The following is a 13,704-nucleotide window of genomic DNA, read 5'->3' on the forward strand; positions in this document are numbered from 1 at the left end:
TTTTTAAGATTTTTGCCACTTAAGTTTTACCACACTTGCTAGACTGTGTTTAGACCTGATCCCAGTCTGGGGGGGGGGGGGGGGGGGGTTGGAGGAATGGGGGGGGTTTGTTTGTTTTTTTAAAAGCACCATTGAGTGGTTTGATTTTGGACACAGCTGTCTCTTTTCATATGGAAGGTTCCCAATGGCTTAAAGTGCTGCACTCCGGTGCAACAGGACCATATCTGACAACGCCCATTCTTGATGTCTGCAGTGTGGGGCCTGATCATACCCCTGGAGTGTCAGCCCTGGGATTGACTGAACAACCAAAATTTAACCATCAGGTTGCCATGTACAGGAGGAGGCTGTATGTGCCGTTGAGCACACCAGTATGGGATGGTCCTCAAGGCCACTTACCTGGCAGGCAAACTAAATAGCCTGGCTGACTAATCAGGGTCATTGCAACTGCACGATTGATCCCTCAACATGGGCATTGCCCATGATCGCTTCTGTGTGGGGCACCCTTTTCGGTGGATCTCTGTCACTCAGTCCAATAACAAAGTCTGTTCTATTCCAAGCCCACAACAGACTAGTGTCTGATGCCTTCCTCCTTCATTAGGGGGACAGGATTTCTGTATGCGTATCCTCCCATTCCTTTTATGGAGAAGACTTTTTGCTAAAATTTGAGCAAGACCATGATCTTGATCGCGCCCTACTAGCCCCGACAGATCTGGTTCCCTCTTCTGGAGTTATCTTGTGAAGAACAGTAGAGAGTGGAGTTTTTTTTTCATCACACAGAACAAGGGATCTGTGTAGCCCAACATCTCCAGTCTCTGGTACTAATGGCCTGGATATTGAGAGCTTAGAATTTGCCTCCTTGCTTCTTCCTGAGGGTGTCTCCAAATTCTTGCTGCCTTCCACAAAAGATTTCACTAAGATGTTGCTCTTTTAAATGGAGAAGGTTTGCTGTCTGGTGTGACAGCAAGGTCCTAAATCTCATTACCTCTCGCCTTGACTACTGCAACCTACTCCTCACTGGCCTCCCACTTAACCATCTATCCCCCCTTCAATCCATTCAGAACTCTGCTGCATGTCTTATATTCCGCCTGAACCATTATACTCATATCACCCCTCTCCTCAAGTCACTTCACTGGCTTCCGATCAGATACCGCATACAGTTCAAGCTTCTCCTTCTTACCTATAAATGCACTGTCTGCAGCCCCTCATTACCTCTCTACCCTCATCTCCCCTTACGTTCTTGCCCGAAACCTCCGCTACCAGGACAAATCCCTCCTCAGTACCCTTCTCCACCACAGCCAACTCCAGGCTCTGCCCATGCTGCCTCGCCTCACCCTATGCTTGGAATAAATTTCCTGAGCCCTTATGCCAAGCCCCCTCCCTACCCATCTTCAAATCCTTGCTCACAGCCCACCTCTTCAATGTTGCTTTCGGCACCTAACCTTTTATACCTTTCAGGAAATTCTGACTACCCCTACTTGACTGTACATTTGTCCATTAGATTGTAAGCTCTTTGAGCAGGGACTGTCATATGTTAAATTGTACAGTGCTGCATAACCCTAGTAGCGCTTTAGAAATGTCAAATAGTAGTAGTAGTTCTAGCTGTACACAGACCCTGCTTGAATACAGTCTGCATCTCTTAGATTCTGGTCTCAAGACCAACTCATAAGGGTTCATCTCAATTCAGTTAGTGCTTATTAACATGTAGAGGGTAAGCCCATCTCTGGGCAGCCTCTAGTTAACTTCATGAGAGGTTTGTTGAGAGCCCTCTGTCAGACCTCCACCTGTATCATGGGACCTCAAACATTCTCACCCAGCTGATGAAAGCTTTTGAGCTACTTGATTCCTGTCATCTGAAGTACTTTTTGCCATTGCAAGGTCCAGTTGACCACTAGTGGGTGTTTTGGTGAGCCATATGAGAATTATAGGCCTGCATGTCCTAGGAGAAAGCAAAGATACCTACAGCAGGTCTTGTATTCTCATGTACCCTCCCACCCCCTGGTTCTGTGGTCTCACAGCAGGCAGGAAGGCACTCATACATGCATACTTGGAGGTAGCTTGTACTCAAAGGCCTATTTTAAGGTTAAATCTCCGGACCAGCAACATGTGCATGTTAGCTGTATGTGTTGATATAAGGCCTGCTGTTCTCTGAGAATACCTGCTTCAGGTGAGTATCTTCGCTCTTTGGAGCCTTTTTACTGAGAAAAAAAACTTTGCTTTTCTTCACAGAAATGTCACAGTATCTTCACCAAGATCATAGAGGAGATTGACCGTGTGGAGAAATCTTTTGGAGATGAACGAAAATGTGCCCTAATGTAATTTTTTTTCACACAGATTAGGACTTCACCCGGGACCTGGAAGGCATGAGTCAGTGCCTGCCTGGTTTACTGTAGTAACTTATGCTAGGAATGAATCCATGACTAAATAGATCAGCTGTCTTGCTGGTTCAGATCTGTGAAACACCCTGTATCTGTGCTAGATTCACTACTGTGTACATAGTTTGCACTGGTAGTGAATACTAGATAATTACTGATCTGTGGCAGGCTTTGACACAATTGCACATGTTACATGCCATGTCCATAGTTGCACACCAGTGTTTTGACAAAATTTTTTTTTTTTTTTTTTTTGCAAAAATTCTTATCTGTTAGGGTTTTTTTTTTTTTTTTTTTAAATATATATAGACTTGATGTGAGGGGGGTGTTTGTTACTATGAGTTTCTTAAATTCAAATTTTTCATGTCATTGGGAAGCAATGGACTTGGTGGGGTTTTTTTTTTCCTTTGGACCAAAGGGAGAAATGAGGACCCAGTCCCTACCTGCTGTACAGGCATGTATCTACCTACATTTTTTTTTTTTCATATTCCTCTTGTACTTTTGAGTGTCAACTTAAGTGAGTTTTAAGACTGGGTCATGGAATTGAAATATTAAAGATGCAGCCTTGCATGCTGAATTTCTGGTATGCTTACCCCATACCACCACTTTCCCTTCCTACCCCTGAACAGTTGGTATTTTTTCTGTTTTTTAAATCTCCAGTTTAAAGCTTGAACTACCCAGGGGTAGGGAGAGAAGCCCAGTCTTGCACATCATGGGTACTGTGGGATATTAGATGTTTAATCCAGATATGAGAATTAATAGGGTCTCTTTGCCTCCATGTTTTGCTGCTATTGCTCTGCTCTCAATGGATGTGAGTAATGGGGGAGAGGGTGAGGGTAAAACTTATTGCTGCTACAAGTGGATCCTGTGTATGCCAAGACAGTCCACCAGAATTCTTGTGTTGGACTAATGGCTCAAGTGAGCTGCCTTGCAGGTGCTATGTTAAGTTGCAGTGCTCTCCCCAGTCCACAAGGGGGCACTGTGAAGTTAAAATCTTGGTGCCTTATTTTTGTTTACAGTCTGATTTAGAGCATTTGGCTGAGAAAGGAAATGTTATGAATGTGAAAACATTAGTTTAGAATTTTTTTTGTATTTTCTTAAAGGTTACGTTTACAACATGTCCTCTTTGGGAGGGCTGAACTACTGTTTACATAATGATTTATTTAAAATGAGCAGATTTGTTTTGTATGTAAATAAAATCTTTTCTGTGCAAGGTTTCCTGCCAGGGTCACTTATTTCAATAATGGAATTTAGTCAGATGGGTGGTACCTGTGCTAGCTTGAATGGGAGGGTTATGTACGTCTCAACGATAAAAGACAAAGCTATCCTTTGCATTTGTAAGCGAAAGTGTCACATTCTCATGCCAAAATACTAAAAACAAAAGCATAACAGTAACTAGAAACAAATTATAACTTATGAAGGGAGAGAAACTTGTGAATGGAAAAAGGACAGTCAATACCACAGCAGCCTTATGGCGGTGATTATGGATGGTTTAAAGGACCAAAGTAAGCAAATACTTTCAACAGAATCAGACATCGTATCTGTGAGGAATGATGATAAAATAGGTGTCACAGCATTGACTCCGATATGAACATGGGAACCAAGAATCTGCAGCTGCTTAAGGTGAGTGGACTTCAGGTTCTTGAACAAAAGTTGTAAGTGCTAAGCTTGTGATGTTAACATGCACATGAACCTTTATTTCAATTTTTTTTTTTTTACTGTGAAATAATGCTAATTTCTAGAGCGCATACAAATCTCAGCTTGTTTCAGATAGTTTGACCAAATTCAAAGGTGAACGAGGTCAAGAAATACATTTCCTGAAGCTGTGATCTGATGCAGGGGCGTATCTGAACTGCGGCGGTAGGGGGGGGCCAGGGCCAGAGAGGGGGGGCACATTATAGCCCCCCCCCCCCCCGCCGCTGCCATTGCTAACCCTCCCCCTCCGTTGCTCGCCTACCTTCGCTGGCGGGGGACCCCAACCCCCGCCAGCCGAGGTCCGCGTCCTCCTGCCGCTGCCGGCTGCCTTTGGTCCTTTCATTCTTCCATTGAAGCTGGCGCCGACGAAAAAGTTTCTTTTGAATCTGACGTCGCTGCACGTTGCACGTTGTACGTGCAGGACTTCAGACTCAGAAACAATTTCTGAGTCTGACGTCCTGCACGTACAACGTGCAGCGACGTCAGACTCAAAAGAAACTTTCGTCGGCGCCAGCTTCAATGAAAGAATTAAAGGACCAAAGGCAGCCGGCAGCGGCAGGAGGACGCGGACCTCGGCTGGCGGGGGTTGGGGTCCCCCGCCAGCGAAGGTAGGCGAGCAACGGAGGGGGAGGGTTGGCAGCGGTAGGGGGGTCCAGGGCGAAATCTGCGGGGGCCCAGGCCCCTGAGGCCCCACGCAGATACGCCCCTGATCTGATGGCAGAGTTCGAGCTAAAGCTAGTTTAGCAGCTGAATGGAAGCGTACTGCATGAACTTAACTTACAACCTGTGCTGCTTTTATTAGGCCAATGTCAAGAAGCTTCACTTTTTTTTTTGTTTTGACATTGCTTTGTTACATGTAACAAATTTAACAATGTAACCTGTGAATGGCTTTCACAGGAAAATTTCTAAACAGGAACTAATTTGTCGATTTGATTCTTGTACAATACACTAATGGCCATACTATGGCAGACTAGTGGTCCATCAAGCCTGGTATCCTGGCTTCCAACAGTGGCCACTTCAGGTCACAAGCACCTGGCAGAAACCCACTTTAGTAGCAATGTTTTATGCTATCAGTCCTGCAGAAAGCAGTGGCTTCACCATCTCTATCTCAATAGCAGACTAGGAACTTTGGCCAAGTTTTTTTTTTTTAAGAACCCAGGTATGTGTCCTCTGACAAAGCGTTGTAGAGCTTAACTATATTCTTTGAGTGAAAACAAATTTCCTCCCATTTATAATTTTCATGTAGTTGCATTGTGTCCTCTGCTCTTTGTACTATTTTGAGAGAGTGATTCACTTTTACCTGTTCTACTCCACTCAGGGTTTTGTAGATGTCAGTATCGCCCCCCCACCCCCCTCCCCCTTCAGCTGGCTGTTCCAAGTTAGAGGCTTAACCTCTTAATTTTTTTTTTCTGCTTAGGCTGCACAGCAGGCAGAAGACTTCAACAGTGATGGCTAAAGTTTTATTTTATTGGACATATGCAGCACCTTTATGCCCACTAGGATGGTTATACTCATCTTTAAAGTATATAACATGAGCTTGCAGATTGGCTATATATAGGCAGGGATCTGTTTTCAAACATGATTGGTTCTGATATAGACTAGAATTGCACAGGGACACATGTAAGACTTCTTTGCTTCATTTGCACTGGGTGCTGAGATGTTGCCACATGTACATGCCAGTAGGTAAAGTGCTGTCTGATGCTTTTGCCTGTCAGAGCATCAGCCTGGTAGCAGAGAATGGTCCAGTCTGCCCAATAGTCATGCATATTATCAATTCATAATTAAATCAACAATGAATGTGATATGATATACTTGATTATGGTATTTCTTTGGTGTTCCTGGGCCGTATTCTGTACTAGCTGCTAGAGTTGTCAGAGCTCACTCCAGCCTATTTGTCTTCTCATTTGTAGGACACAGACTGTAAATGTCTGTCCAGCCCTGTCCTCACTTTTAGTGAGTAAAGTTGCTGTCTGAGCCCTTTCTATCCCATCCTAAACCAGCTTACCATATATAAGATACAGACAATACACGTCTGCCCGGTATCAGCCCTAGTTCATCACAGCCAGTGTCACCATTTAAGCGTCACTTGACACATCCACACGCATGCAGCCATTTAGGTTTATTATAACTTCCATGTTCTACTCTGTTTATCCCCTGCTTTTTTGAAGTCTGTCACCATTTGTCTCTACCTCCTCCTTAATGGAGACTTTCTGCATCTCTGCTGTTTTAAAGCGAGGAGGGGACTGCTCAAAGTACTTGGTAAGTGACTTGCAAGTGCAGCATACACTGCCACAGGAACCCTGCAGGAATGGCTTCTGTCCCTATGGGAACCCTACAAACCCCGTTCCCATGCAAGTTTCTACCATAGACCCAATACCAGGTCATATACTTCAAGCTGAACAGAGATTGAGGTGAGGAAACATTGTTTAAAAAAAAAAAAAAAAGTTAATTGGAAGTTCCCTACTAATCTTTACAAAAATGGGGGGGGGGAAGAGTATCCAAGGCTAGGAGTAATACACATAGACAGACCAGGTATCAAAATGCGCATTTGTTTTGGGAAGCTACTAAAGTTGCCAGGTGGGTGGTTTTCGCCAGCGGCGGCGGGATGCTCTAACAGACCTTATGAGGAAAGTGGTGCCTTTTATGTAATAAATTTCTAATAAGTTGGCACCTATTGCCAAAAAGCTTGTATTGTTTGCAAGCCTATAAGGCATGAGATATGGTATCCTCGGTTCTGCATTGAACACACAAGTGTGTTCACATATCCAACATAATAGGCCTGTTTTGGTGAAAAATAGACCCTTGCCAATGTTCAAAAAATGATATTCCCTGTAAGTGCCATGGACTACCAATGGAGTTTAGTCTTCAACTTACAGTAGTGGATATATTTACAATAGTTGCCAAGTTCCATTATTCTATTATATGAAATTATTTCTTTGGCTGAAGCATAAGTAAAGATTGATGTAATCCAGATAGAGACCTGGTCTATCCAGGAGACAGAGGGGCATTTTTGAAAGAAACATCCAAGTTGCGATTTGAATGTCTTTGCAAAACGATTATGGGTCAAAGACATCCAAGTGTTAGGCATGCCCCTTTGCTATGCCTCTGACATGCCCCCAAATCAGGTTTCGATTATACCGATTTGGACGTTTCGGTGAGGATGTCCATCTTCCAATTTGTGTTGAAAGATGGATGTCTGATGTCCTTTTCTTTTGACAATCAGCCTGTCAATTAAAATGTTCTATTACGTATTGTTTGTAAGCAGTATACTGTGCTATACTTTGTATTGTTTGAATATTTTTACTGCTGTAATTCTCATGTTTGATTTTTTTTTTCTTATTACACACTGCCTTGAGTGAATTGCTTTCAAAAAGCTGCTAAATTTTAAATAAAACAAATGCAAAAGTTCCAATATTCCTATAGAAAATCAGGCTTAAGGAGATGATAGTGGGCTACCTGCATATATGAAAAGACATCTGAGCATATATTTGGAGTTTGTAATAAAAGATGAAAAGTACTAGACCCATATCTGTTAAGAAAGCTGCTACCCATACGTATAGCCATACTGGTTCCGATCAATGGTCCATCTAGCCCAGTATCCTGTTTCCAACAGTGGAGGAGTGGCCTAGTGCTTAGTGTGGTGGACTTTGGTCCTGTGGAACTGGGTTCGATTCCCACTGCAGGCACGGGCAAGTCACTTAACCCTCCATTGCCCCAGGTACAAATTATATACAGGTACTTATTTGTAAGCCGCATTGAACCTGCTATGAGTGGGAAAGCGTGGGGTACAAGGGCAAGCAGTAGCTTCCCCATATCTGTCTCAATAGCAGACTGTGGATGTTTCCTCCAGGAACTTGTTCAAACCTTTTTTTTTTTTTTAAACCCAGATACACTAACCGCTGTTATTACATCCTCCGGCAATTATGTCCCCTAGTCTTTGTACTTTTGGAACAAGTAAAAAAATTCATTTTCTTCTACTTGTTCTATGCCACTCAGGCTTTTGTAGACTTTGATCATAACTCCCCTCATCTGTCCATTTTCCAAGCTGAAGAACCCAGCCTTTCCTCATATGAGGAGTTATTTTTTGTTACATTTGTACCCCGTGCTTTCCCACTCATATGGTGACCCAGAACTGAATGCAGTACTCAAGGTGAGGTTGCATCATAGAGCGATACAGAAGCATTCTAGTATTTTCAGTCTTATTTACCATCCCTTTCCTAATAATTCCTAGCATCCTGTTTGTTTGCTTTTTTAGCTGCTGCTGCCACCGCACACTGGACAGAAGATTTCTTTTTTTTTTTGTTTGTTTTATTTATCATTTTACTTAATTACATTCCCATTTATCACATAAATGTAAGGAAATACAGAAATTAATATAAAAAGGAAAACATTTTCTCTCAATATATATTTACATAATTGTCCACAATTGGAAGATCCAAGATCAGGAAAACAATCAAAGCAAATAAGATTTCAGTGTATTATCTACAATGAAACCTAGATATTTTTCTTGGGTGCTGACCCTTAACGTGGACCCTAGCATCGGGTAACTTATGATGCAGATAACGTGCATCACTTTGCATTTGTCCACATTAAATTTTTCATCTGCCATTTGGATTCCCAGTCTTCCAATTTCCTAAGGTCTTCCTGCAATTTGTCACACTCTGCATGTGTTTTAAGAACCTTTGAATAGTGTCATCTGCAAATTTAATCACCTCACTTGTCATCCCGATTTCCATATATATGATATATATATATACGATATAACAGCATCGGTCCTAACATAGTAGATGATGGCAGAAAAAGACCTGCACGGTCCATCCAGTCTGCCCAACAAGATAAACTCATATGTGCTACTTTTTGTGTATACCCTACATTGATTTGTACCTGTCCTCTTCAGGGCACAGACCATAACAAGTCTGCCCAGCACTATCCCCACCTCCCACCACTGGCTCTGCCACCCAATCTCGGCTAAGCTCCTGAGGAGGTTTTCTGCTTCTGATGTACCTGAAAAAGTGGTTACTGTGAGTTCTAGCCTCTGCGGCAAGTTCTCTTCATATTCTATTTTATCCTTTTATCAATGATTTGCATCTGACGTGCCAGTGCTTATGTTGCTTCTTATTTTCTTCATTTGGGTCCTTGTTCCATGCTTTGAAGGACAGTCTTTTACCATGCTGGCTGTCGTTTTCTCTTTCCATCTTTTGTAAATACATGAAATGCATCTCCGTTTGGCCTTCCAAGCTGGTATTTTTAAACATCCATGCCTGAATTAGTGTCCTAACCTTAGCAGCTGATCCTTCTAGCTTCTTTTTAACCATTTTCCTCATTTTATTATAGTCTCCCTTTCAAAAATCCCGCAATAGTAGATTTGCTTTGTGGCTTCATTCTAGATACTAGCTCAAACTTGATCATGTTCTGATCACTGATCCCAGGGGACCCAACACCATTACCTCTCATTCTATACCCTGCATGCCATAAAGGATTAGATTTTAAATGGCTCCCCCTGTTGTTGGTGCCTGGGCCAGTTGATCCAAGAAGTAGTCATTTATTACATCTAGGAATTTTATCTCCCTTAAGCTACCTGATGTAACATTTTTTCCAGTCCATACTGGGCAAATTGAAATCAAACATTATTTTATACTGTTGCCCAATTTGCTAGCTTTCCTAATTTTTGTAACCACTTCTTCATTTGATCCTGGAAGGCAGCAGTACAGCTCTAAAAGAATATTCCTTCATGGACTTTGTCAATAATGATTCCATGCTGCCATCTGTTTCATGTAGAATGTTTATTTTATTTGGCTCAATTCCCTCTTAATATATAGTATAACCCCCCTCCAATTTGCTCCTATTTTCACAGTGTGCCACTGATGGTCCTCTTCCACACACAGTCTCTGAGATGCCTATTATATTTACCTCATCATTTAGTGTTCTAAAACTCTCCCGTCTTAATGTTTAGGCTTCTACGGGAACGTCAAATATGACTTGTTTTTTTCCTTACATCTACAAGCTACTTGGAAGTTGAGTAGGCTAATATGCATCTTTTACCCTATTCTCCCCTTAAATATACCTGTTTTTCTTGCAGCATTGTTGAAACCCCTGAATGCCCTATTTCAATAGTATCCTTCAAGGATACTCCCATACTGAACCATATGCTCCTGGGTGATGCCCCCCCTCCCATTCTAGTTTAAAAGCTTCTCTTGGTCCTTTTGAATGTAGTTGTAAAAAAAAAAACACAAAGGTGGTATATCCTTTCCCCTTTCTCTTTTAAAAGCTAGTGCTATCAGGCTGGGTGGAGTCCATCCTTTTGAAACAGTTGCCCATTTCCTGCCAATGGGGCAATGGTGTCTGTCCGCTGAGACACACTGGCAGGAAAAGTCTATAGTCTGCTATTGACACAGACGTGGAAGCCACGGCTTGCTCTGAGATTGGTAGTGTGGAATGTTGCTAGTAATTGGGTTTCTGAACCGAAAGGCGAAAACATTTTTTCAAAAAACCTTGCGCCACAAGAATTGCTATATTCCCAAGGGAACAAAGAACACTATGCCATATCACTAAAAAAAGAGAATAAAGGAGCTAGAGGCAGGTCTCTCCTATAGCACAAAGCTGTTCTATCCCCCCTGAGCTTTCTGCATGTAATCAATCATGCTGCCAGAGACCAAAGCCTCTAAATTATGTATTAACTTTTTATTTACATTTTTCATTGTAAATATATAACAAGTTTGTTTTAGAACAAAAAAGAATCAGTGTACACAAGTAATGGCTGTAGCTACTTCATATATGACAGGAGTCCCAACCAACAACTACCTAAAGAATAGAGAAAATAAACGACTACTTATGCTGCATTAGCAGGCTCAGTGCTGGCTAAAGAGTTCTTGTGCCTGACGCTGATGCTCTTATGGCATACAGAGTTTCAATCAAAAGATCTGCTTCTGGAGATTTTGAACTGTCACGGAATAAAGATTTAAACTGTGGCAAATGCCGTCTGAAGTAACTGACAGTAATTGGGTTTCCACCAGGTACTGCAAGTAGGTGGGAAAATGTGGGATACAAATGCAATAAATAAAAATAAATAAATACTTGTGACCTGGATTGGCCACTGTTGAAAAACAGGATACTGGGCTAAATGGCCCATTGGTCTGACCCAGTATGGCTATTCTTATCCTTGCACAATCGTCTCAACCACACATTGCGAATTTGGCACTCTGCCTCTTAGGGTTTGCTTGTGGAAAGGGGGGGTATTTTTGAAAATACTACCCTGGAGGATCAGCTTTCTACTTAAGCCTAAATTTGGCTTCCAGAACCTCTCCCACATTTTCCTATGTCATTGTTACCCACCTGTACCTAGACATCTGGCTCTTTCCTAGCACTCTATAAGATCCTATAGAGGTGACATGAGGTCTGCCACCTTTTGTACCTGGCAGGCAAGTGCCCAGGTGTGCCTCGCATCTGCCAGCCACCCAGCTATCTACATGCTTAATGATCGAATCACCAACTACAACAGCTGTCCTAACCCTTCCTGCCAGGGAAGAAGTTCTTGGACACATATCCTCTGTGCGAAAGCATAATGCATCCCCTGTTGGGCAGGTCCTGGCTACAGGAGTACTTCCTACTTACCATGTTTATTTATTCAATATTTGATAACCTGCCAATTCTGAGAACAGGTCTTAGCTGCTTACAAGTTGAAAAATAAATAAAGAAATTAATTAGTTTCGAAAAGAACATCAAATTGAGAGAGGGTGTTAAATCAGTCAAACAACCCAACCTTGACTCTGGCCCATATCCCAATCAATGAGGCAATGCAGACCCACTGGAATCAGAGGAACCCAACTTCACTGGACACCAAACATCTGTTTGAAAAAAAAAATGAGCCTTTAAAGGGGCCTCAAATTTGGGGGAAGGATATTTTGGTCCTGAGCTACAGAGGCAAATTGTTCCTAGAAATAAGCTGAATCATGGATGTAATGAGTGTTTCTGGTTGATGGAAAGACCAGACCGTGTGAGTCTAGTGAACACAGTGATGCTGTATAGGGAATGATGACAGAAGAAAGAGATAGTAGGAAACCAAGATGTAAAGCAGTGGTTCCCAATGGTCCTGGAACTACCCTACTAGTCAGGCTTTTAGGCTATCCACAATGAATATTCATGAGATTTGCACACACTGTCTCCACTACATGTAAATAATCTCTCGTGAATATTGTGGCTAACCTAAAAACCTGACTTACTAGGGTGCCTTTGGGAACCACTGCTATAAAGCCTTATGGCTAGGTGTAAAACCTTAAATCAATATCTAAAACTGACAGGTAGCCTAACTGGAGAACACCTTTTTAGCTGTGCTGGATTAATGACTCAGAAGCGCATGTGGATGAGCGACAATCATTTTCAAAATTTAGTTTTAGTAGAAGCAAAGTAGATTGAATAAGCACTAAAGTTTTGGGGATAAAAACAGCAATAGTTGCATTAATTGTAGTTGCTGTACTTTTTACTCAAAAAATATTTTATTAGGCAATAACTTTTACTTTCACTTATGTACATTTTTTAATGTGTTCACTGTATGTTTACTTAAATACTAAAATATACATTTATTTTCACTTTTACTTAAGTACGTTGACCTAGTACTTTGAACAACACTGCCCCTTAGTGGGGGGTCAGATTTATGGTTATGAGGATTATGGGTTCTATCCATGTCTGGGTCCACTACATAATTAAAATCACCACCCACCAGTTTAGGAAATCTGGCCTGATTGTCAGCAATACCGATCAATTTATAATAAAATGGTTTTTGGTAGACATTGGGCACATAGATATTGCAGAGTAAAAAAAAAAAACTATCAATGATCACCTGAGGTACTAGGTATCGACCTACAGGGTCTTGTATGATAGATTTTTTTCCCCACGGTAAGATGTTTATGAAAAAATATAACGCCACCCTTTTTACCACTGGCAGGTGCTTCTATATCATCCTCCAGGTATTCAATTTCTTGTGTTCTGCTGTGGTGAGATGGGTCTCCTGAAGCATGACTATAGATGATTGTATTTTTATAGACTGTGCAGGATTTTCCACTTTTAATAGGGGATGAAATATTTTCCACATTTTTTTTGTTACATTTGTACCCCGCGCTTTCCCACTCATGGCAGGCTCAATGCGGCTTACATATTGTATACAGGTACTTATTTGTACCTGAGGCAATGGAGGGTTAAGTGACTTGCCCAGAGTCACAAGGAGCTGCCTGTACCTGCAGTGGGAATCGAACCCAGTTCTCCAGGACCAAAGTCCACCACACTAACCACTAGGCCACTCCTCCATTCCAAGTAAAAACCCAGAGTGGCCTCAAAATACATCTGTATGAGGATTTAAAAAATGGTATAGAATAGCAGTGAAATGGGGAGCTATCCCAGCCTCTGGCACCCCCTCCAAACAAAAAGATAAAGTCCAAACTCCATGGGATAAGCTGACACTAACTGAACTACATTCCACTGCTATAGATTGCTCCAGTGGAACATCCCTTTTGAGTACAGGATTGAAACCTTCTTTTGTACATAAGTAATGCCATACTGGGAAAAGACAAAGGGTCCATAGAGCCCAGCATCCTGTCCACGACAGCGGCCAATCCAGGCCAAGGGCACCTGGCAAGCTTCCCAAACG

General features: G+C 42.0%; 1 protein-coding gene across 2 annotated transcripts in view; it reads left to right on the plus strand.

Moving 5' to 3' along the window:
• The window catches only part of RHEBL1 (RHEB like 1), a 68,175-nt gene that overhangs the window by 9,135 nt on the left and 45,336 nt on the right, over positions 1-13,704 (plus strand). Inside the window, exon 8 of one of the 2 annotated variants that reach the window (XM_030195249.1) lies at positions 2,227-3,575. The exons of the other annotated variant lie outside the window; for it this stretch is intronic. Within the exon in view, the coding sequence (XP_030051109.1) occupies positions 2,227-2,316 (90 nt within the window). The 3' untranslated portion in view covers positions 2,317-3,575. Of the gene's footprint in view, positions 1-2,226; positions 3,576-13,704 lie in introns of those variants that run through there. 2 annotated transcript variants of the gene reach the window in all.

The sequence above is a fragment of the Microcaecilia unicolor genome, chromosome 3, assembly GCF_901765095.1.
Source record: "Microcaecilia unicolor chromosome 3, aMicUni1.1, whole genome shotgun sequence".
Classification (NCBI taxonomy): Eukaryota; Metazoa; Chordata; class Amphibia; order Gymnophiona; family Siphonopidae; genus Microcaecilia; species Microcaecilia unicolor.